Here is a 22,066-nt window from a genome sequence, read left to right as displayed (position 1 = left end):
CTCGCTCACTGCTACCTCGGCCTCCTGGGTCCCAGTTCAAGCAATTATGCCTCAGCCTTCCGAGCAGCTGGGATTACAGGCATGCGCTACCATGCCCAACTAATTTTTGTATTTTTAGTAGAGACGGGGTTTACCATGTTGGCCAGGCTGTTCTTGAACTCCTGAACTCCTGACCTCACGATCCGCCCGCCTCGGCCTCCCAAAGTGCTGGGATTACAGGCGTGAGCCACCGCGCCCAGCCTAGTCTTTTTTTTTTTCCTGAACATAGCTGAGTTCATTTTGTTTTGTTTGTTTTTTGAAACGGAGTTTCGCTCTTGTTGCCCAGGGTTTAGTGCAATGCCACGATCTCGGCTCACTGCAACCTCCGCCTCCCAGGTTCAAGCAATTCTCCTGTCTCAGCCTCCCTAATAGCTGGGATTACAGGCACCCACCACCACACCCGGCTAATTTTTGTATTTTTAGTTAGAGACAGGGTTTCATCATATTGGAAAGGCTAGTCTCAAACTCTTGACCTCAGGTGATCTTCAGGCCTCAGCCTCCCAAAGTGCTGGGATTACAGGTGTGAGCCACTACTCCCAGCCCATTTTGTTTTTAATTGGGATTATATTATAGATCTTTTAAAAGCTGCTATATAACCTGATATATTGAGAACATTTTACTTCAAATAGTGAAAAACACACAATCACCCATTATCCTACCAGCTAGAGAGAACTGCTATAGCATTTGGTTTCTATGTTCCTAGACCTTGTTTTATGCACATGTGTGCATGTGTGTTTGTGTGTGAATACATATGTTTTTAAAGAGTGATCAGCCCAAATGCTTGAGTAACCTAATTTTTCACTTATTGCTATAACAGATTTTTCCAAGTCAAAAACACCTGTGTCATTTTTCATATCAGTGCTGGTGTAACTATTTGTGTAACGTGCCACAGTGAACCTCTGTCCTCCTCTCTGTCTTCCTGTCTCTCTTTTTTTGTTTGTTTGTTTTGTTTTGAGAAGGCAGGGTCTTGCTCTGTCCCCCCGGCTGGAGTGCTATGGCATGATCATGGCTCATTGCAGCCTCAACTTCTCAGGCTCAGCTGATCCTCCCAGCTCAGCCTCCCAAGTAGCTGAGACTACAGGTGCACGCCACCACACCAGCCTAATTTTTTATTTTTTTCTTGAGACAGAGTCTCACTGTGTCGCCCAGGCTAGAGTGTAGTGGTGTGATCTCAGCTCACTACAACTTCCGCCTCCCAGGTTCAGGTGATTCTCCTGCCTCAGCTTCCTGAGTAGCTGGGATTACAGGCATGTGCCATCACGCCCAGCTAATTTTTGTATTTTTAGTGAAGATGGGGTTTCACTATATTGGTCAGGCTGGTCTTGAACTCCTGACCTTGTGATCCGCCTGCCTTGGCCTCCCAAAATGCTGGGATTACAGGCGTATGCCACCATGCCTGACTTTTTTTTAAGATGGAGTCTTGCTCTGTCTCCCAGGCTGGAGTGCAGTAACACGATCTCGGCTCACTGCACCCTCCTCCTCCCAGGTTCAAGACATTCTCCTGCCTCAGCCTCCCGAGTAGCTGGGATTACAAACACCCACCACCACGCCCAGCTAATTTTTGTGTTTTTAGTAAGACAGAGTTTCACCATGTTGCCCAGGCTGGTCTTAAAACTCCTGGGCTCAAGCAATCCACCTGCCTTAGCCTCCCAAAGTACTGGGATTACAGGCGTGAGCCACTGCACTGGGCCTTCTGTCTTCTCTTGATGGACATTTAGGTGGTTTGGAATGTTTCATCAAAATAAAATAGTACAGTAGTGGACAAACACCCCACACATGAATCACTTAACAATGAAAGCCTTTGTGCCATCGTGCCTGCTGGCCCTCTGGCTTGGGTGCCGTTTCTCTGCTTGGCCTGGTACACTGCCCATCTTTGGAGGCTCCACACACACCACCTACTTGGCAAAGTCTTCTTTGCTGTGAGCATCCAGTTGCTCTTTTCCCTCGGCTCCCAAGCCTCTCTACATGCCTGGTTTTAACACTCATTACAGAGAAATCATCTGCATAGCTCTGTACTCTGGACCATGAGCCTGTCTGATTCTCTGTAAGCCAAGGCTCATTGCACGGTAGGTGCACCATAGGCTGTTGAGTGGCAAGGTGGTTGCCAACCTCTCTCCTATCTTAGCTGTTTGTGATTCCAAAAGCCTAAGGTTCTGCTCTTTGGTCCCTGGCAGCTAAAGATGTGATTAAAGAGATTGAAGACTTTGACAGCTTGGAGGCTCTGCGTCTGGAAGGCAACACAGTGGGCGTGGAAGCAGCCAGGGTCATCGCCAAGGCCTTAGAGAAGAAGTCGGAGTTGAAGGTGAGCAGAGTGGGGCGAGTAGGCCCAGGCTGGTTTGAACAAGCTTCTGTTCACACTTCCACAACCCCTGCCTGTGTCCAGTCTCTTCCAGGCCCCTGCCTGTGTGGCTGTACCCCAAGCAGCTCCTCTTCCTCTGGCCTCCCCAGGGCACACAGCATTGGCTAGGGACCCTCTCCCTGTAGTCAGCAGACCTTGAGAGGGTGTTGGGGTGCAGGAGGATTATTGGCATGACACCTGTGAAAGACAAAGTAGGGAGAGCCTTCTCATAATGCAGAGCTGTCACATGTGAGGTGGGAAGGTTGCAGAAATAACCAGCAGGAGCCTCTGACTGTGAGGCTGCTCTGACAGACCCACCCTCTGGGAGTTTCAGAGCAAAGATTGCCCATTTAAAGGAATCTCATGTTGGGCAGAAGTGGCCAGGCCTCAGCTCAAATGCTGCAGCAATAGGAAGGTGCTGTAGCTGGAGACTGCCAGCTCCCTACATTCCTCGCAGCAGAGGCAAGTTCTCTTTTTTTGTTTTTTGAGACGGAGTCTCACTCTGTCGTCCAGGCTGGAGTTCAGTGGCACAGTCTCAGCTCACTGCGATCTCCGCCTCCTGGGTTCAAGCGATTCTCCTGCCTCAGCCTCCTGAGTAGCTGGGATTACAGGCTCCCACCACCACTCCCGGCTAATTTTTTTTTGTATTTTTAGTAGAGATGGGGTTTCACTGTGTTAGCCAGGATGGTCTCGAATTCCTGACCTTGTGATCTGCCCCCCTCGGCCTCCCAAAGTGCTGGGATTACAGGCATGAGCCACTGCTCCCGGCCTTTTTTTTTTTTTTTTTTGAGATGGAGTCTCACACTGTCACCCGGGCTGGTGTGCAGTGGTGCGATCTCGGCTTGCTGCAACCTCCACCTCCCAGGTTCAAGTGATTCTTCTGCCTCAGCCTGCCAAGTAGCTAGGATTACGTGCACTCACCACCTTGCCCAGCTAATTTTTTTGTATTTTTAGTAGAGACGGGGTTTCACTATGTTGGCCAGGCTGGTGTCGAACTCCTGACCTTGTGATTTGTCTGCCTTGGCCTCCCAATGTGCTGGGATTACAGGCGTGAGCCACTGCGTGCGGCTGGCAAGTTCTCCTGAAGGTTAGATCCAAGTGGTGCCCTTTTTGGCCAACGCAAAGGGCAAGTCAGGTTATTCTAGCCCCGTGTTCCCCAAACAGGTTCTACTAAACACCAGTCTTCTGATACGCTCTGTGAGAAAAGCAAGAGTGTCATGTTCAAAGCGTTGGGAGATGTCACTGGGTATTCCCCTCTCTTTGAAATTCCAAAGTCATGAGGGAGAGAGACCAGAGTTCCAGAATGGCATTGTCTCTTCATATGTGCATGGCTGGGGTTGGGCTGGGCTCTTCTGCATGTCATTGCCTGCTCACAGCAACCAGGGAAGAGACTGGGTTGAGTCTCCATTTATAAGTCAAGGGAACTGAGGCTCAGAGGGGCTCATTAAATAGCCACGATCAGTCGGGCACGATGGCTCACAGCTATAATCCCAGCACTTTGGAAGGCCAAGGCCCAGAAGTTGAAGACCAGCTTGGACAACGTGGTGAAACCCCGTCTCTACAAAAAGTACAAAAATTAGCCCGGCATGGTGGTGTGCACCTGTGGTCCCAGCTCCTTGGGAGGCTAAGATGAGAGGATCGCTTGAGCCTGGGAGGCAGTGGTTTCAGTGAGCCAAGATTGCACCACTACACTCCAGCCTGAGCGACAGAGCAAGACCCTGTCTCAAAAAAAGAAAAAAAAAAGCCGGGCCTGGTGGGTCACGCCTGTAATCCTAGCACTTTGGGAGGCCAAGGCGGGCAGATCACAAGGTCAAGAGATCAAGACCATACTGGCCAACATGGTGAAATCCCATCTCAAAATACAAAAATTTGCTGGGTGTGGTGGCGTGCGCCTGTAGTCCCAGCTACTCAGGAGGCTGAGGCAGGAGAATCACTTGAAACCAGGAGGCAGCGGTTGCAGTGAGCCAAGATCACGCCACTGCCCTCCAGCCTAGCAACAGAGCAAGACTCCATCTCAAAAAAAAGAAAAAAAAACAGCAGAGATGTGGCCAAGCCACACATCACACTCCTGAGATCAGTGTTCTCTCTGTGGCGCCAGTTTCTGCAGGAGGAGGAATATGGGACTGGGGGCCATGAGAGGATTCACCCCGGAAGGGCCTGCAAACTAGTTTACGAAGTGGCACTACATATTTGTTTCCTTAGGAAGGTCATGGTCAAGTTAACCACCAAGACAGTGATTGTTTCTGCTCTCCTGCCTGGGGCCTGTACTTTCCCTGAGCATAAGCTGGGATGTTTTCCAACCAAAGAACTCAGAACTCAGCCCTCCCCGAGACCTGTGAAGAACAGGAATGAAGGAGCCATGGGCCTGAAGGCTACAGGACTCAGCAGGAGCTGAGCTTGCGTTCGGCACATGGGATCAAGCCCTAACAGCACCACCTTGTTTGCCGTACGTGGCCTTGCCCTGCGTGCAGCTCTGAGGCTGGGCTCTTATATGAAATAGGAGATAGAGCCCTTCCTTCTTCCTCAGAGGTTGTCCTGGGAGAGCCTGGCCGGTAGGAGTGCTGCATGCACCTTCCCGCCTGCTACAGATGCAGTGGCTCGAGTGAATCACTGCACGCCACCTCCCAGGCCCTCCTCTGTGCAGGAAGCAGCCCAGGGCAGGGACAGGGTGGGATCTGCCCTTGATGGCCCAGTGTTCCGGGCGTAGTGCTGATGCCAGAGGTGTTCTCTCCGCTGCTGCAGCAGTGTGCAAGTGAGGAGTGAGGTCTTGACGGGCGAGAGAAGTGTAGCCCAGAGTCACACAACTAGGAGTAGGCTGAGGTGGAGTCCAGGTGTCAGCCCAAGCTCTTTTTTTTTTTTTTTTTTTTTGAGACGGAGTCTCGCTCTGTCCCCAGGCTGGAGTACAGTGGCGTGATCTCGGCTCACTGCAAGCTCCGCCTCCCGGGTTCACGCCATTCTCCCGCCTCAGCCTCCCAAGTGGCTGGGACTATGGGCGCCTGCCACCACGCCGGCTAATTTTTTGTATTTTTAGTAGAGACGGGTTTCACCATGTTAGCCAGGATGGTCTCAATCTCCTGACCTTGTGATCCGCCTGCCTCGGCCTCCCAAAGTGCTGGGATTACAGGCGTGAGCCTCTGCACCCGGCGTTTTTGTTTTTGTTTTTTGTTTTTTTTTTAGAGACAGTTTCACGCCATTGCCCAGGCTGTAGTGCAGTGGCATGATCATAGCTTGCTGCAGCCTTGAACTCCCAGGCTCAAGTGATCCTTCCATCTCAGCCCCCCATGTAGCTGGGACCATGTGTGTGCCACAATGCCCAGCTAATTTTTTTTTTTTTTAAATGATGGGGTCTTGCTTTGTTGCCCAGTCTGATCTTGATCTCCTAGGCTCAAGCAGTCTTCCCACTTTGGCCTTCCAAAGTGCTGGAATTATCGGCGTGAGCCAATGTGCCCAACCCAAGCAAGCTCTTAACTGCTTTGCTGTTCTCGTGGGAGATCATTAGGACCTAAAACCTCATTTCAGAGATAGGATACCAGAGGCTGGAGAGGGGGAGTGATGGCTGGAGTCAGCTAAATCAGGACTGGAAGCCAGGCGGTGTGCCCTAGAGTCCTATGCTGACTGTTCAGCTCATTAGAGTTGGGTTTGGGGAGCTTTGTTCCGAGTGACCTGCCGGTATCTGTTGTGAGGGACTGTGGCGCTCGGGCTCCGGCTGCCTGTTCCTGGCCCTGTGGACCCACGTGCAGGTGGAACTACTAAGCAGATCTGGTGTAGAGCAGACAGCTGAGGCCCCAGGTGTGTTCATGGTCTGCTTTATTGGTGGATATGCGGATTTTTCTGCAAAAGCCAGCTTCCTTAGTATGTAAGGTGGGAGCAGATCACGTGGTCCTAGGAGTTTGAGACAAGCCTGGGACAACATAGGGAGATTCCCAGCTCTACAAAAGATACAAAAATTAGCTGGGTGTGTTGGTACACACATGTAGTCCCAGCTACTTGGGAGGTTGAGGTGGGAGGATGGCTTGAGCCTGGGAGGTCGAGGCTGCAGTGAGCCGTGTTTGCATGGCTACGCCCCGGCCTGGGCGACAGAGTGAGACCCTGTCTCAAAATAAAAAATAAGGGAGGGCTGGGCATGGTGGCTCTCATGCCTATAATCCCAGCACTTTGGGAGGCTGAGGCAGGTGGATCACCTGAGGTCAGGAGTTCAAGACCAGCCTGGCCAACATGGTGAAACCCCATCTCTACTAAAAAAATATATAAAAATTAGCTGGGCACGGTGGCGGGTGCCTGTAATCCCATCTACTCTGGAGACTGAGACAGGAGAATCACTTGAACTTGGGAGGTGGAGGTTGCAGGGAGCCCAGATCAGGCCATTGCACTCTAGCCTGGGCGATGAGTGAAACTCCGTCTTAAAAAATAAATAAATAGATAAAATAGGCTGGGCACGGTGGCTCACGCCTGTAATCCCAGCACTTTTGGAGGCTGAGGTGGGTGGATCACCTGAGGTCGAGAGTTCAAGACCAGCTTGGCCAATATGGCGAAACCCCGTCTCCACTAAAAATACAAAAAATTAGCTGGGCGTGGCAGCGGGCACCTGTAATCCCAGCTACTTGGGAGACTGAGGCAGGAGACTCACTTGAACCTGGGAGGCGGAGATTGCAGTGAGCCGAGATTGCAGTGAGCAGGGAGGCGGAGATTGCAGTGAGCTCCACTGCACTCCAGCCTGGGTGTGACAGGGTGAGACTCTGTCTCAAAAATAAATAAATTAAATAAGGGTAATTGAGATATCCATCACCTTAAATATTTATCTTTATGCTAGGAACATTCAAATTTTTCTCTTCCAGCTTTTTTTTTTTTTGAGAGTCTTTCTGTGTCGCCCAGGCTGCTGTGCAGTGGCGCAATTTCAGCTCAGCACAACCTCTGCCTCCCGGTTTTCAGCGATTCTCTTGCTGAAATGAGTGGCCTCTAGAGTGGCTGGGACTACAGGCGTGCACCACCATGCCCGGCTAATTTTTATACTTTTAGTAGAGATGGGGTTTTGACATGTTGGCCAGGCTACTCTCAAACTCCTGACCTCAGATGATCTGCCTGTCTCCGCCTCCCAAGGTGCTGGGATTACAGGTGTGAGCCACCACGCCCGGCATCTTCTAGGTATTTTGAAATATATAATAGATTAATGTAAACAATAGTTACCCTGTTGACCTATTGAACACTAGGTCTTATTTCTTCCAACTTTATACTTGTCTCCATTAATTAACCTTTCTTCAGCCTCCCCTCCCTCTACCTTCCAGGCCTCTGGTAACTACCAATCTACTATCTTTATGAATTGCCTAATACTTTCTTTGAATCATACCAGCAGTGATGTCACATGCCTGTAATAGCAGGTACTGTGGAGGCTAAGGTGGGAGGATCACTTGAGGCCAGGAGGTCAAGGTTACAGTGAGCTACGATTCTGCCACTGCACTCCAGCCTAGGCGACAGAGTGAGAACCTATCTCTTAAAAAAAACGAAAAAAACAGCAAACTTTCATGTAATTTCAAAGCACTTCTATGAATGGAAAGCTGACATTCCTTACAATAAAGGAAATAAAATAGTGTTACTGAATTATTATTTGATGCTGTTGCTGTTTAATGGCTCTGAGCCTGAGGCTTGCTCTCCCTTTGTTAAAAAGTCCCCGTCACTATGCTAATTTTTGTATTTTTTGTAGAGAAGGGGTTTTACCATGTTGGCCAGACTGGTCTGGAACTCCTGACCTCAAGTGATCTGCCCGCCTCGGCCTCCCAAAGTGCTGGGATTACAGGCATGAGCCACTGGCCCTCAACGTAGAATTCTGTGTTGTTTATGTTCATGTTTCTTTGTCATCCATAACCATGTCACATGTCCACCTAGAGGGTTGTACAAGTCAGGGATTTTCCTGACACTTCTGAGCCCCCAATAACCCTTGGAGGCCTCTTGATTTGAGGACTGGCCTCCAGGTCCCACCAACTACAGCCAGAATGGGTCCAGCTTTTTACAAACAAAGCTCAAGTTAAGTCTTGGGGGCCAGGCGCGGTGGCTCACGCCTGTAATCCCAGCACTTTGGGAGGCCGAGGTGGGCAGATCACCTGAGGTCGGGAGTTCAAGACCAGCCTGACCAAAATGGAGAAACCCTGTCTCTACTAAAAATACAAAATTTGCCAGGCATAGTGGTGGACGTCTGTAATCCCAGCTACTCCGGAGGCTTAGGCAGGAGAATTGCTTGAACCCGGGAGGTGGAGATTGTGGTCAGCTGAGATCGCCCCACTGCACTCCAGCCTGGGCAACAAGAGCGAAACTCCGTCTCAAAAAAAAGAAAAAAGTCTTGTGATGCTCTGGTAGTTCAAATCCACCAGGATGAGGCTTCACTATGGGCCTCCAGGGGTCTCTCTCCCGCTAACTCTTCTCTTCTTTCCGCTGCAGCGCTGCCACTGGAGTGACATGTTCACGGGAAGGCTGCGGACCGAGATCCCACCAGCCCTGGTAAGCGAACAAGCTGCTCTTCCCCTCCACGCGCAAGGCCCTCTTTGGCAATTCCCAGGGCTTTTCTCATGCTTTATTCTTTCTGGAGCCTAAGATTAGCCCTGTGGGTGACTGAGCTGCTGGAATGGAAGCCCGGCAAGTCCAGCATGTGCCCTGTGTCCTGACAGGAGGGGAGGGTGGGAGCACAGGGACTGACAGGGGAGGAACCCTAAGGGTGGGGACTTCAGGGAGGTGGGAGAGCCGAGACCATGCACTCCTGGGTCCTCCTGAGCTGCTTGGCTTGGTTGACTGTGGATTTCACCCCAATATGATTGCCCCACCTTTCCTGGCAACCCCTTCCTGCACCTCGCAGTCCTGCTCCTTCATGAATTCTCTGCACACAGCCCATGTAGCCGTCCCCATCTTTCTCTGGCTCCTCCCTTTCTCCGTACCACTGTCTGCTTTGGTTTGTGCCCGTCATGGGTGGCTTCCCATTTCTTCATTCCCAGGGCTCAGACTGGCTTGGGTCGAGTTCCCAGTCTCTGAGTGCGTATGTGTGGAAGGAAATAGAAAGAGGCAACACAGAACACAGAAAGGCATGCCTGGCCAAGGGAAGAGGGCAGGGCTGGTGGTCGGCAGCCTCTCAGTGTGTCCTCCTGGCACGGGGCTGCACACGGCAGGCCCTGAGGGTGCAGGTTTCTGGTCAGTGATGAGTGTGCACATTGATGTTACTGAGCCCCTCACCCTGGTTGCGCCCAACCTCCTTTTATTTTTTTTTAAAGACAGGGTCTTGCTATGTTGCCCAGGCTGGTCTTGAACTCCTGGGCTCAAACAGTCCTCCCGTATCAGCCTCCCAGGTAGCTGGGATTACAGGTGCGTGCCACTGCACCTGGCTTGTGAGGCTAGGATTTGGAATGTAGGTTAAGAAAATTCATTTCTGGCCAGGCATGGTGGCTCACGCCTATAATCCCAGCACTTTGGGAGGCCGAGGCGGGCAGATCGCTTGAGGTCAGGAGTTCAAGACCAGCCTGGCCAACATGGCAAAACCCCATCTTACTAAAAATACAAAAATTAGCTGGCATGGTGGCACCTGCCTGTAGTCCCAGCTACTTGGGAGGCTGAGGCAGGAGAATTGCGTGAACCCAGGAGGTGGAGGTTGCAGTGAGCCAAGATCATGCCACTGCACTCCAACCTGGGTGACAAAGCAAGACTCCGTCTCAAAAAAAAAAAAAAAAAAAAGGAAATTCATTTCAGTGATTGCATGTTAAAGAATTTCAAGTTAGTCCAGGCGCAGTGGCTCACGCCTGTAATCCCAGCATTTTGGGAGGCCAAGGTGGGGGTGGGTGCGTGTGGATCACCTGAGGTCAGGAGTTGGAGACCAGCCTGGCCAACATGCTGAAACCCTGTGTCTACAAAAGTACAAAAATTAGCTGGGCGTGATGGCAGGGGCCTTGTAATCCCAGCTACTCAGGATGCTGAGGCGGAAGAATCACTTGAACCTGGGAGGTGAAGGTTGCAGTGAGCTGAGATTGTGCCATTGCGTTGCAACCTTGGGTGAGAGAAAGCGAGACTCCATCTCAAAAAAAAAGAATTTCAAGTCAGAAAAGATGGTGAAGATAACTCTCTTTTGCATACTCACTGTGGAATTCTCACTGTGCAAGTTTTGCCTAAATTTTAGCATTTCATTTCCCTGAGCTTTCAGAAGGTATTCTTTTGGTTTTTGTTTTCTTTTACTTGACCCTGTAGGAATGGGGAAGAGAAAGTATTCTTATCTCTATGTTCCCAATCGTGAGAATAAATCTTAAGAGGGGGATAAGAGAATTTGGGGTTAGAAGATGGCATGTGGTGGAGTAGGCACAGGGTGTTTGAGCAGCTGTGGCTGCTTCAGGGCTAGAGGTCAGTTGAGGCCAGATCGCCAGGGGCTAGGCTTTTTTTTTTTTTTTTGAGGCGGAGTCTCACTCTGTTTCCCAGGCTGGAGTGCAGTGGCACGATCTCGGCTCACTGCAAGCTCCGCCTCCCAGGTTCATGCCATTCTCCTGCCTCAGCCTCCCAAGTAGCTGGGACTACAGGCGCCCGCCACCACGCCCGGCTAATTTTTTGTATTTTTAGTAGAGATGGGGTTTCACTGTGTTAGCCAGGATGGTCTCGATCTCCCGACCTCGTAATCTGCCCGCCTTGGCCTCCCAAAGTGCTGGGATTACAGGCGTGAGCCACCGCACCCAGCCACCAGGGGCTAGGCTTTCTGTGGGTAGGGCAACGAGAGGACGCATTGCCTTTTGCTTACTGAGTGGTGGGAGGATGGTAGAAACTGCCTCATCTGCCATATCTGTGGCCAGGGTGAGGGCAGAAAGTCTCCCTTCCACATTCCTGCCCCCATTGACCACCTGCTCAGCCCCATTTCTGACCCAGTCTCTGGCAGAGCCTCCTCTCTGACCATTTCTCCTGGTGGGGTGAGGGAATGTAGCTCTCCCCAGCCCAGGAGGTTTCCAGGAGAGCTTCAAATCCCCCTGTCAAAACTGATCCTGGCCGTGGCTTAGAGATGGCCACCTCCATCTGCCAGTCACCACCAGAAACCCTGGAGGCATTTGTGGTTCCTCCCTCCCTCCTCCTGCACGAACAGGGAACCACCAGCTTCTGCATGTCCCCTGCTCCATGAACAGGCAGCTCCTCTCCCACACTCGTCACACCGGCCGGCAGGTCCCCTCTGTTGCCAGTGTCGCTGCCTCACACTCCTGGGTGGGCACTCCAGCCCCCCTTTCTGTGCATCTGCTCACCTCAGGTCTGGGGATGTTAATTCCATATCCCTCAGCCACCTCAAAGCCCACTGCTCTCAGGCTGAGGCTCACAGTCCTTGGCCTGGCATTCAAGGCTCTTGCCTGATCTGACCCCTCACTTCCCTTCCACCCAAAGCCCATGCCACGGCTTCTTCTGGAGCCTACCCACAGCTTTCCTCCAGGCTCACAGCCTGCTGCTTCATGCTTATGTCTCTCTGCTCCTGTTTTTTCAGCTGCCTGGAGTCTTTTCACGTTGACTAGCTGATTCTCATCCAGACTAAGTCCAAATGCCACCTCTTACAAGGAGCCTTCCCGGGCCACTCCAGGCATACGCATCCCCCACTCTCCAGCTGTTAGGAGCCCTTTGCAGGGTTTCCAGTCTTAAGAATACCGAAATGGTTTGTGTCTGTGCTGGTTCTGCACCAGCCGGGGTGTCCTTGGAAGGCAGAGCTGGGCCTGGCACAGAAGCAGCACCCAGCACAGAAGCTGGGTGTCTATGAAACTGACACGAGCTTCCTCTGTGCCCAGATCTCACTAGGGGAAGGACTCATCACAGCTGGGGCTCAGCTGGTGGAGCTGGACTTAAGCGACAACGCATTCGGGCCCGACGGTGTGCAAGGCTTCGAGGCCCTGCTCAAGAGCTCAGCCTGCTTCACCCTGCACGAACTCAAGCTCAACAACTGTGGCATGGGCATTGGCGGCGGCAAGGTGGGTGTGGCAGCCCCCTCCCCGCAGAGTCCCCTGGTCCATCCACATCCGTCTGACATATGTGCCCTGGCCCTTGGCCACCACCATCTGGGATGGTCAGCCGTTGTTTTCAAAAGAGAAAGGCCTCAAAGGCAACAGCCTGTGGCCGGAGGGTAGAGGCGTCCATGAGGGTGGGGTTGCCAAGCAACCATCCCCATTTCTTGGGTTGGCTTGGCAACGCAGAGGGAGTGCTGCTGCATACCTGCTCCAGCCTGCTGGCTCTGCAAAACTCACGGCTTGGGGCATCCCTATACTCACTGTACCCGCAGAGCAGCTGGTAGAGCCTGGCACATAGGCAGAGGGAGTCTGAAAAGAGGAGCATATGCTCAGGGGGGCACCGTCACAGCTCACCTTTATTCCTAGACAGGGCCTTGCCCAGGGGGGTGTCCTCAGGCAAGGTCAGTGTAGAGCTTCACGTTGGGCTGGTCAGTGTAGAGTGGAGCTTCTTTGCTTCCCAGAACCTGCATCAAGGGCGGCCTGCCGTATTATTCTCTTCCAACTCCATCCCAGTGCCTTTAGACCCAGGGTTGGAGGACACTGAGTGCCAGGCTGCAACCCCTACACACACTTTCTAACCAAAGGGAGAAAAGGGCTGGGGACACGGAAGTAACAGCAGTTGGGGATATCTTATTTGAATATGCAATACCTTAACTTTTCCCACCCACACTGAAAGGTGGCTGGTGCCATCCCAGTTTTTCCACATGACTCAGCATAGGCTTAGAGAGATGGGGTGGAGTGGATCACATAGCTAGTGCTGTGAGGCCCATGGAGCCCCAGGCTGAGGAGCTGGAGTGGCCTCCCCTGCAGAGGGTGCCTGTGTCCCTCGGCCTGACGTGAGGGTGAGCAGGGGCAGGCTCTGTGCCTGCCTTAGCCAGCCCTCCCCCAAGTCCACTTGGGCAATAAGCTATCCCTGTGTTAAGATGTAAAAATGGGCTGGGCACGGTGGCGCAGTGGCTCATGCCTGTAATCCCAGCACTTTGGGAGGCCGAGTCGGGCGGATCACCTGAGGTCAGGAGTTCGAGACCAGCCTGGCCAACATGGTGAAACCCCATCTCTACTAAAAATACAAAAATTAGCTGGGTGTGGTGGCAGGTGCCTGTAGTCCCAGCTATTCGGGAGGCTGAGGCAGGAGAATTGCTTGAACCCGGGAGGCGGAGGTTGCAGTGAGCCGAGATGGCGCCACTGCACTCCAGCCTGGGCAACGAGCAAAACTCCGTCTCAAAAAAAAAAAAAACAAAAAACAAACAAACAAACAGAAACATATAAAAACGTTTGCGTCAGCACAGAAAGCAGGTGTGGCCCAACCTAGAGTGAGTGGCATACGCTGGGAGAGCCAGAGACTCTATTCTAGCAAAATGCTTCGGTTTTCCTTCCATTACTTCCCTTCTCCTGCCCAGCAGTGCCTGGAAACTGAGGCTCAGGGAGCTTTCCTACTGGCCAGGAGTTGTCTGGCCTGTCCTATACTTGTAATGGGGTGAGTTGGGGAATGAGTTTTGGACCCAGGGCCAGAGGGCCTCCTGGGCAGACAGGCCTACCCTGGAGTTTGATTGATGGTTCTCTGTGCCTCCCTGACCACTGATTTGATTAGGTCTCTGGGTCTCGGCCTTGCTGACCTATGCCTCTTGGGAGCTCAAACGCCATGGTCTGGGTGTCTAACCAAGGCCTGCAGGTCCTTTGGAATCTTTTTCTTCTGGGCAGTGTGTTTAGTGTGGTTTCTGTGCCATGCACCATGAGAATAGAAGGGCCCAGAGGAGTTGGCGGGGCAAGAGGCATGGCCCTGTGCTTGAGAACTCTCCATACCCAAGTTGGACTCCTGCAGGAGCTAAGGCCATCACCACATGGCCTCCAGGGAATCTGGGAGAATGGGGGTGACCTAGCAGTCGGCTGCTGCTGCTGAGTAGCTTCCTCAGAGGCTGTTCTTTGGCAGAAGTTTGATGTCTCTACCCTGAGTGTGTGTGTGATCATGTGTGCGTGATCCACCATCACCACCGTGGAGTCAGGCAGGTGCTGGCTCTTCTGTTCCTCAAGGACGGCTGTGTGCAGTCTCATGCCAGGAGTTAGGCCAACCCACCCGCCATGTGCGGCTTTGCTAAATACTTACCGGGTGACCTTGGCCAATTCACTCATCTCTCAGAGCCTCAGCTTCCTCATCTGTAAAGTACGGCCAATCCTGCCTGCCTCCCAGGCTGGTGTTGAGGTTGAAACAAGAAAATATGCCAAGGATGCCCAGGCCCTAGCAGGTGCTCTGCAAACATCAGGTGTTCTGCAAATATCACTTCTCTCGGTGCACTCGCTCGTGATTCTTTTATGTCGCATTTACCATGGGCTCTGATTCCCATCGGTCAGTCTCCGTTTTTCAGTGCTTTTCCTAATGGTGTAACCAGGGTAGAAGCTACTTCCTGGCACCACACCAGGGACAGGGCAAACTGGGTGTTAGGTTTTTACCACCAGCAGGCAAGCTTCTGCTGTGCCTGGCCAGCTTTTAGGCACAGGCAGGTGTCAGACAGGTTCGTCTGGACCGTGGACTTGGCAGCTGGCTCCCTTGGACATTGTGGAGCGTGGAAGAGAAGCTGGAAGATTTGGGCTTTGGTCCAGAGTCCACCACTTGTTTATTGACCATAAGAAAGTTTCCGTTCCTCTTACCCTGAGTTTCTTCAGCTGGAAAACGGGAGCCATGATTTTCCCACCTAGCAGAGGGCCTTAGACAGTGAAGTGAGCTGACTAGGAAGTCCTTCCCCTGGACCTGGCTGAAAGTTCATCCACTCCATGTGGTCTCTCCCTTTCCTGAGTAGGGCTTGGTCTCCCCGTCTCGAAAGTGAAGCTAAACCTCTCAGGCTGGTGTGACACAGCATTAGAGATAAAAACCTTGTGTAACTGAAGTGCTGGACATATTTAAGGTGTGACTGTTGAGCTGTTAGCAGTCCTGCGTCCCCTGACCTGCACCGATGGGTGGCGTGGGATGTTGAAGAGCAGTTCAGCGGCAGTGGCCACCCCGCTGGGAGAAGGGGCTCCTGCCCATGACCAGGGCCCCTTGCTTTTCCCCACAGATCCTGGCTGCAGCTCTGACCGAATGTCACCGGAAATCCAGTGCCCAAGGCAAGCCTCTGGCCCTGAAGGTCTTTGTGGCTGGCAGAAACCGTCTGGAGAATGATGGCGCCACTGCCTTGGCAGAAGCTTTTAGGGTGAGTGGTTTCTGTCCATCCTGCCCCTGCAGCCTTGAGGTGCACTCGGCATAGTAGGCTGACAGTTCTGGATGCTAATCCCAGGGCTGGCACTCAACCAAGAGACCTGGGGCGTCACGTGCCCTCTCCAAGCCTGTTAACCCATCCGAAAATGAGCCAGGATTCCTGTCGTGCATTTCTGGAAAGGTGTGTGACTTTCCGGAAAGGTGTGTGACTGGCTCCCACTGGTGAGCCAGCCCCTGTGGGGCTTCAGGCCAGGCAGGCCACTCTGACCAAGGAGTGTCATCTGCCAGGCTCAGAAGTGGTGAAGTGAGATGGTGCGAGTGCTGACAGTAGCCTGGCCCAGCCCCTGGTGTGGGGCACAGAGAAGGAACATACCAGACCTCCAAGACAGGGAGATAGGCAGGGGCAGCCGCAGGGCTCAGGTGCCAAATGACGTGCTCTCAGGTGACCTTGTCCCCACTCCTCATCCACTCTCCTCTCCCCATCCCCGCAGGACATTGCTGAGTCCCCGATTGTGAGTGCCAGCAGAAGGCTACACTTGCCCCTAACAGGACTGAAAAGTTTGGGGTCTGTCTCCCTCCTCTCTTTCCTGTTTTTTTTGAGGCAGAGTCTCATTCTGTCACCCATGCTGGAGTGCAGTGCGTGATCTTGGCTCACTGCAGTCTCCGCCTCCCAGGTTCAAGCAGTTCTGCCTCAGCCTCCCGAGTAGCTGGAATTACGGGCACCCGCCACCACACCCGGCTAATTTTTGTATTTTTATTAGAGACGGGGTTTTACCATGTTGGCCAGGTGGTCTCGAACTCCTGACCTCAAGTGATCTGCCCGCCTGGGCCTCCCAAAGTGCTGGGATTACAGGCGTGAGCCACCACGTCCGGCCCCTCTTCTCTTAATTTAAATGTTTTCTTCAGCAAACAGTATCCTAGGAGCATTGCTCATACGGGCCGGAATGTCCTGGCTGCCCATCGAGGCTGTCTGTAGACACCCTTTGCCTGCTTCAGTGCCAAGTGGACATCGCAGAGATCTGCCTTGTGTCTCCCTGCACCCCTGGCTGGAGGGGAGCTCCTGCTGCCTCCTCTGGAGCTGGTGGGGCCCTCACTGCCATCCTTGGATCCCTCCCTGCCCTCAGCCTGCTGTCCTCAGTGCACTGGGAGGAGGGGGTGCGCTGTGGTTGTGTTGAGCCTTCATAGGTGTCCTCTGGTGGGCTTAGAATGGGGGTTCTTAATCCCCCCCAGTATGTGGATAGAATTCAGGGGTCTGTGAACATGGATGAGGAAAAAATAACATCATTATTTATTACTAATGTAGCTAAAATATGTAGTGTGACCTTTGATTATAAATGTAGACAATAAACCTCACAGCATTAGAAAGGCCTGTGACTACCCACATAACAAACAAGCACATGTAGTCCCTGAACCCAAAAAAAAAAAAATTTTATTGAGGCAGGGTCTCGCTCTGTTGCCCAGGCTGGAGTACAACAGTGCAATCTCGGCCCACTGCAGTTGAAGCTTCCCAGGCTCAAGTGATCCTCCCACCTCAGCCTCCCGATTAGCTGGGACTACAGGTGTGCACCACCATGCCCACCCAGTTAATTTTTGTATTTTAGTAGAGATGGGGTTTCACCATGTTAGCCAGGCTGGTCTCAAACTCCTGACCTCAGGTAATCCACTCGCCTTGGCCTCCTAAAGTGCTGGGATTATAGGCATAAGCCACTGTGCCCAGATTAAAATTTTTAAAAAAATAAAAAAAATATTGTGACTTTATCCCCAGTGGAAATCACAGGTATTTCATATGAAGTTATAGTTACTGCTGATATATAGAAATATTTCTCACTACATCAAAATTACAGTAATAGTGGACCCACCCCTAGATCTTGTTATTTGGTGCATTAACAAGAAGTTTGTATATCACTACAGCATGCGTTTGGAGTTTTTTCCTAAATGTTTTGATAACTGTTCCAACTGAGTTGATTTCCTTTGTAATTCTGTGTAATTTATCTTAAAATTAAAAAAAAAGGCCGGGCGCGGTGGCTCACGCCTGTAATCCCAGCACTTTGGGAGGCCGAGGCGGGCGGATCACGAGGTCAGGAGATCGAGACCATCCTAGCTAACACGGTGAAACCCCGTCTCTACTAAAAATAGAAAAAATTAGCCAGGCGTGGTGGCGGGCGCCTGTAGTCCCAGCTACTCGGGAGGCTGAGGCAGGAGAATGGCGTGAACCCAGGAGGCGGAGCTTGCAGTGAGCTGAGATCGGGCCACTGCACTCCAGCCTGGGCGAAAGAGCAAGACTCCGTCTCAAAAAAAAAAAAAAAAAAAAAACATTTTTTGAGGAGGGGACCCAGGGGCTTCACCAGACTGCCTGAAGGGTTCATGGCACAGAAAATACTAAGAAGGTCTGACCTGGAGTGTGCCCAGGTTGGCCTTCCTTTATTTATTTGTGGACCACCTGCTCCCCCCATTGCCCTATGCTGCACTGAGCACCTGAAGACAGCAGAAGGTTCCTTGGCACAGTTAAGCCAGGCCAACCCTCAGTCCTGGGTCACAGTGGAGACTGGGACATGGCCCTCTCCTCCAAAGCTCAGGGGCCAATGGGATGCAGATGGAATATAGGCTTTGAATGTAGGCAGGATGAGGACCACCGTGATAGAGGAGGGACCAGGTGCTCCGGGAGCACAGAGGAACGCACACTGGACCGTGGCTGGGGGAATCCAGGAAGCCTTCCTGGGAGAGGAGGTGACCAAAACAAGAGCCCTAGAACTCACATGAGTTAGCCTGTCAAGAAAATGCTGAATGGCCGGGTGTGGTATCTCACGTCTGTAATCCCAGCACTTTGAGAGGCCGAGGAAGCTGGATCACCTGAGGTCAGGAGTTCAAGACCAGCCTGGCCAACATGGTGAAACCTCCATCTCTACTAAAAATACAAAATTAGTCGGGTGTGGTGGCGCACGCCTGTAATCTCAGCTACTCAGGAGGCTGAGGTAGGAGAATCACTTGAACCTGGGAGGCAGAGGTTGCAATGAGCCAAGATCATGCCACCACACTCCAGCCTGGGCGACGGAACGAGACTCCGTCTCAAAAAAGGAAAAAAAAAAGAAAAAAGAAAATAAGGAGGCAGAGAGAATGGGTATCAAAAGGCCAGGCTGTGATAGGGCTGCATGGGCCAGGGAACACCCTCCTCATCCCTAGAGAAGGACGCCATGTCGAAGGGATTATGTTGTGTAGGTGGGTGGGCTAGGAGGGCCCCTAAGAAAGAAAGGTCACATGGAGCTATGTCATCCAGAGAAGGGGCATGAGTGCCTGCCCACCACAGCCAGGGTCCCCACTGTGCCGAGGACACCAGACTGAGAACAAGAAATCGACCTGCTGGATCTAGAGCTCTGTGACCCTGGGCAAGTCACTTCGCCTCTTTGATCCCTAGTCTTTTCTCTGGTGGGGATCCTATCCCAGGCAGTAGGCCTCCCTCAGGAGGTTGTGGAAAGAGTCAGATGCAGCCATGCCCCAAAATCCCACAGACAGGCCCCTGCCCTGTGCTGGCGGCAACCCATTGCTGTGCCTGCTGTGTGGAATTGCTCTCCTGCCTGCTGGATGTCACCTGGCACTCGGGGCCACCTCCACTCTCTGCCTCCTCTTCACAGGTCATCGGGACCCTGGAGGAGGTCCACATGCCACAGAATGGGATCAACCACCCTGGCATCACTGCCCTGGCCCAGGCTTTCGCTGTCAACCTCCTGCTGCGGGTCATCAACCTGAATGACAACACCTTCACTGAGAAGGGCGCCGTGGCCATGGCTGAGGTGAGGCGAGTGTGGCAGAGCCAGTTGGGCCCCGCCAGATAGAGGCTGGCTGCTGTCTTTCCAGGGAAGCCGGGGCTCCGTTTAGCAGGGACTCCTCTACCCCCTGCCTGCCCCCTGGGTGTGTGCCCCATGGCTCCAGCTCTTTGAACATGTCCTGAACAGGGTTGCAGGTCCCAAGGTAACCCACGCCCTCCTCGGGCAGCTCTGATTCTTCATGCCACCTTCTCCTGAGCCACCTCTGCAGCCCCCAGCGGCTGCCGCTGGTTTGTTCTCAGGCTGCACAGAAGCAGACTGCTCCCCACATCTGTTTTCCTGGTTGATTTGTTCAGCAGCTGTTGTTTGTTTTGTTATTTATTATCACTTTTTGAGACGGAATCTTACTGTTGCCCAAGCTGGTCTTGAACTTCTGGGCTCAAGTGATCCTCCCACCTCAGCCTTCTGAGTAGCTGGGATTACAGGTGCCGGCCACTGTGCCTGGCCCAGCAGCTGTTTTTTGAGTCCCCATTTAGTGCTTGGCTTTGTACCAAGTGCAGGCCACATGGGGTTGAGCCAAAGACCCCGCCTTCAGGGAGACCCTAGCTCAAGGAGGGAAGGAAGCTGCCAGTGGTAACAGTGCTGGGCTCTGAACGCAGTGGCTTCTTGGCTGCCAGGGCCCCGTGGCCCCACAGAAGGCTAGTCCGGCTGCCTGTGTGTTAGCAGAGATGTGTGCAGGTGTTGGGGAACACGCCAGAAGGAAGTTCAAATCAGACTTAGGGCAGGCTTCCTGGAAGAGATCACATTTTGGCTAAGTTGTATAGGGCAAGTGGTCTTTCTCTGGACAGAGGGTGGGGGATGGGTGTTTCAGGCAGAGGGATCAGCTTACGTGTGGAAGACCCGGATGCTCAGCAGGCGCCTTGCTTGGTTGGTCTCAGGAAGAGTTCTGGCCGTAACGTGGGGAGGGGTGGAGGAGGTTTGGCCAGGGGCCCAGAGGTCAACAAGGAGAAGATGGCAAAGCTGGTGACTTGCAGAGGAGGACAATGCGTGGTGGCTGGCGTGGGATGTGACCGTATGGGGCCCCCGGGGCTTGCTGAGGGCTGGGGTGTGGTCTGCACCCTCACTCTGGACCCTTGCTTCCCTCTCACAGACCTTGAAGACCTTGCGGCAGGTGGAGGTGATTAATTTTGGGGACTGCCTGGTGCGCTCCAAGGGTGCAGTTGCCATTGCAGATGCCATCCGCGGCGGCCTGCCCAAGCTAAAGGTGCCAGCCTGGACGCCTGACGTCCTCCCTCTGGGGTCTGTGGGTGGTGGGGCGGCTGGGGGCACAGGGATCTGGTCTGAAGGCAGGTGGGCCTGCGTCCATATCCCAGCTCCTCCACTTCGGGCCCTGTGATGCTGTGTGAGCCTCCACACCCCTCTGAGCCATGGTTTCTTCATTTGTAAAGCGGGAGGCAGGGAGTGGTGTACATCACTGTCGTGTGATTTAAGTAAACACAGTACGTGACTCATCGTTGGCTGCAGGGCATTATTTTTGTTGTTGGTGTTATTCTTCCTGCTCACTTTGCCCCACCTGGAGGACAGAGCCTGCCATATCCTCACTTGGGGAAACTGAGGCATAGAGTAGAACCTGGTGTCCTGGCCCAGGTTTCTGCCTGCCTCCAACCCTTCCTCTTATTTTCAGGAGCTGAATTTGTCATTCTGTGAAATCAAGAGGGATGCTGCCCTGGCTGTTGCTGAGGCCATGGCAGACAAAGCTGAGCTGGAGAAGCTGGACCTGAATGGTAGTCGGATGGGGGAGGCCTCTGCACAGGTCTGCTAGGCTGGCCCTGGCACCCCGGCTGACTGCTCTTCCCTCCCCTTGAGCAGGCAACACCCTGGGAGAAGAAGGCTGTGAACAGCTTCAGGAGGTGCTGGAGGGCTTCAACATGGCCAAGGTGCTGGCGTCCCTCAGGTAGGGAACTCGGGGTGGCCCCGGAGGTCGGGGTCAGGCCATTCCTTTCTTTCTTTTTTTTTTTCTTGAGATGGAGTCTTGCTCTGTTCCCCAGGCTAAAGTACAGTGGCGTGATCTCGGCTCACTGCAGCTTCCACCTCCTGGGTTCAAGTGATTCCCCTGCCTCAGCCTCCCAAGTAGCTGGGATTACAGGCACCCACCACCACACCTGGCCCCTTTATTTGTTTCTACTTGTATTTATTCAGAAACGTTGGGTGCACTCCTGTTATGTACTAGGTCATACACTAGGCATCAGGGCTATAAGGATGGGACAGTCAGGGTTTCTGTCTCGTGGGGTGGAGACAGAATGAGTTGTCCATTCAACAGAGGAGCTCGTACGGGCTGAGCGGGTAGAGAGTGGTGGAGTTGGGGAGGCCTGTAGAGTGGTGGAGTTGGGGAGGCCTGTAGAGTGGTGGAGTTGGGGAGGCCTGTAGAGTGGTGGAGTTGGGGAGGCCTCTGAAGGGGTGAGGCCAGATCTCATCCTGATGTGGTGGGGCCTGGGGAGTGATGGGGGTGGGAGGTGGGGGCAGCCAGAAGGGGCTGCACTCGGGATTGTTCTTAAGATGCTGACTCTAGAAAGGAAGAGACCGTGGGGCCTGGGGAGTCTACCTGGAGGCGAAGGTGGGTGGCCGGGGAGCGGCCATCTCCTGGATCCAAGTCCGGTTGGGCCATCAGCATCGGGCTCCCTGTGCCCCTCGCATCTCCAAGTCGGCCTCATTCGTGTGTCAGATACTCAGTCGTGTCTCCTCGGTGCTAGGC

At 53.0% G+C, this 22,066-nt stretch overlaps 1 protein-coding gene across 7 annotated transcripts in view; it reads left to right on the top strand.

Annotated features, from left to right (window-relative positions):
* Nucleotides 1–22,066, top strand: part of RANGAP1 (Ran GTPase activating protein 1) — a 56,698-nt gene that overhangs the window by 24,934 nt on the left and 9,698 nt on the right. For all 7 annotated transcript variants that reach the window (XM_034948549.4, XM_034948551.3, XM_034948547.3 and 4 more), the window contains exons 3-10: nucleotides 2,214–2,341; nucleotides 8,807–8,866; nucleotides 12,148–12,327; nucleotides 15,414–15,548; nucleotides 19,183–19,341; nucleotides 20,465–20,578; nucleotides 20,999–21,098; nucleotides 21,184–21,268. In XM_034948549.4, coding sequence (XP_034804440.2) covers nucleotides 2,214–2,341; nucleotides 8,807–8,866; nucleotides 12,148–12,327; nucleotides 15,414–15,548; nucleotides 19,183–19,341; nucleotides 20,465–20,578; nucleotides 20,999–21,098; nucleotides 21,184–21,268 — 961 coding nt within the window. The remainder of the gene's footprint in view (nucleotides 1–2,213; nucleotides 2,342–8,806; nucleotides 8,867–12,147; nucleotides 12,328–15,413; nucleotides 15,549–19,182; nucleotides 19,342–20,464; nucleotides 20,579–20,998; nucleotides 21,099–21,183; nucleotides 21,269–22,066) is intronic.

This window comes from Pan paniscus, chromosome 23 (assembly GCF_029289425.2).
Source record: "Pan paniscus chromosome 23, NHGRI_mPanPan1-v2.0_pri, whole genome shotgun sequence".
NCBI lineage: Eukaryota > Metazoa > Chordata > Mammalia > Primates > Hominidae > Pan > Pan paniscus.
This window is presented reverse-complemented; position numbering and strand designations above follow the sequence as displayed.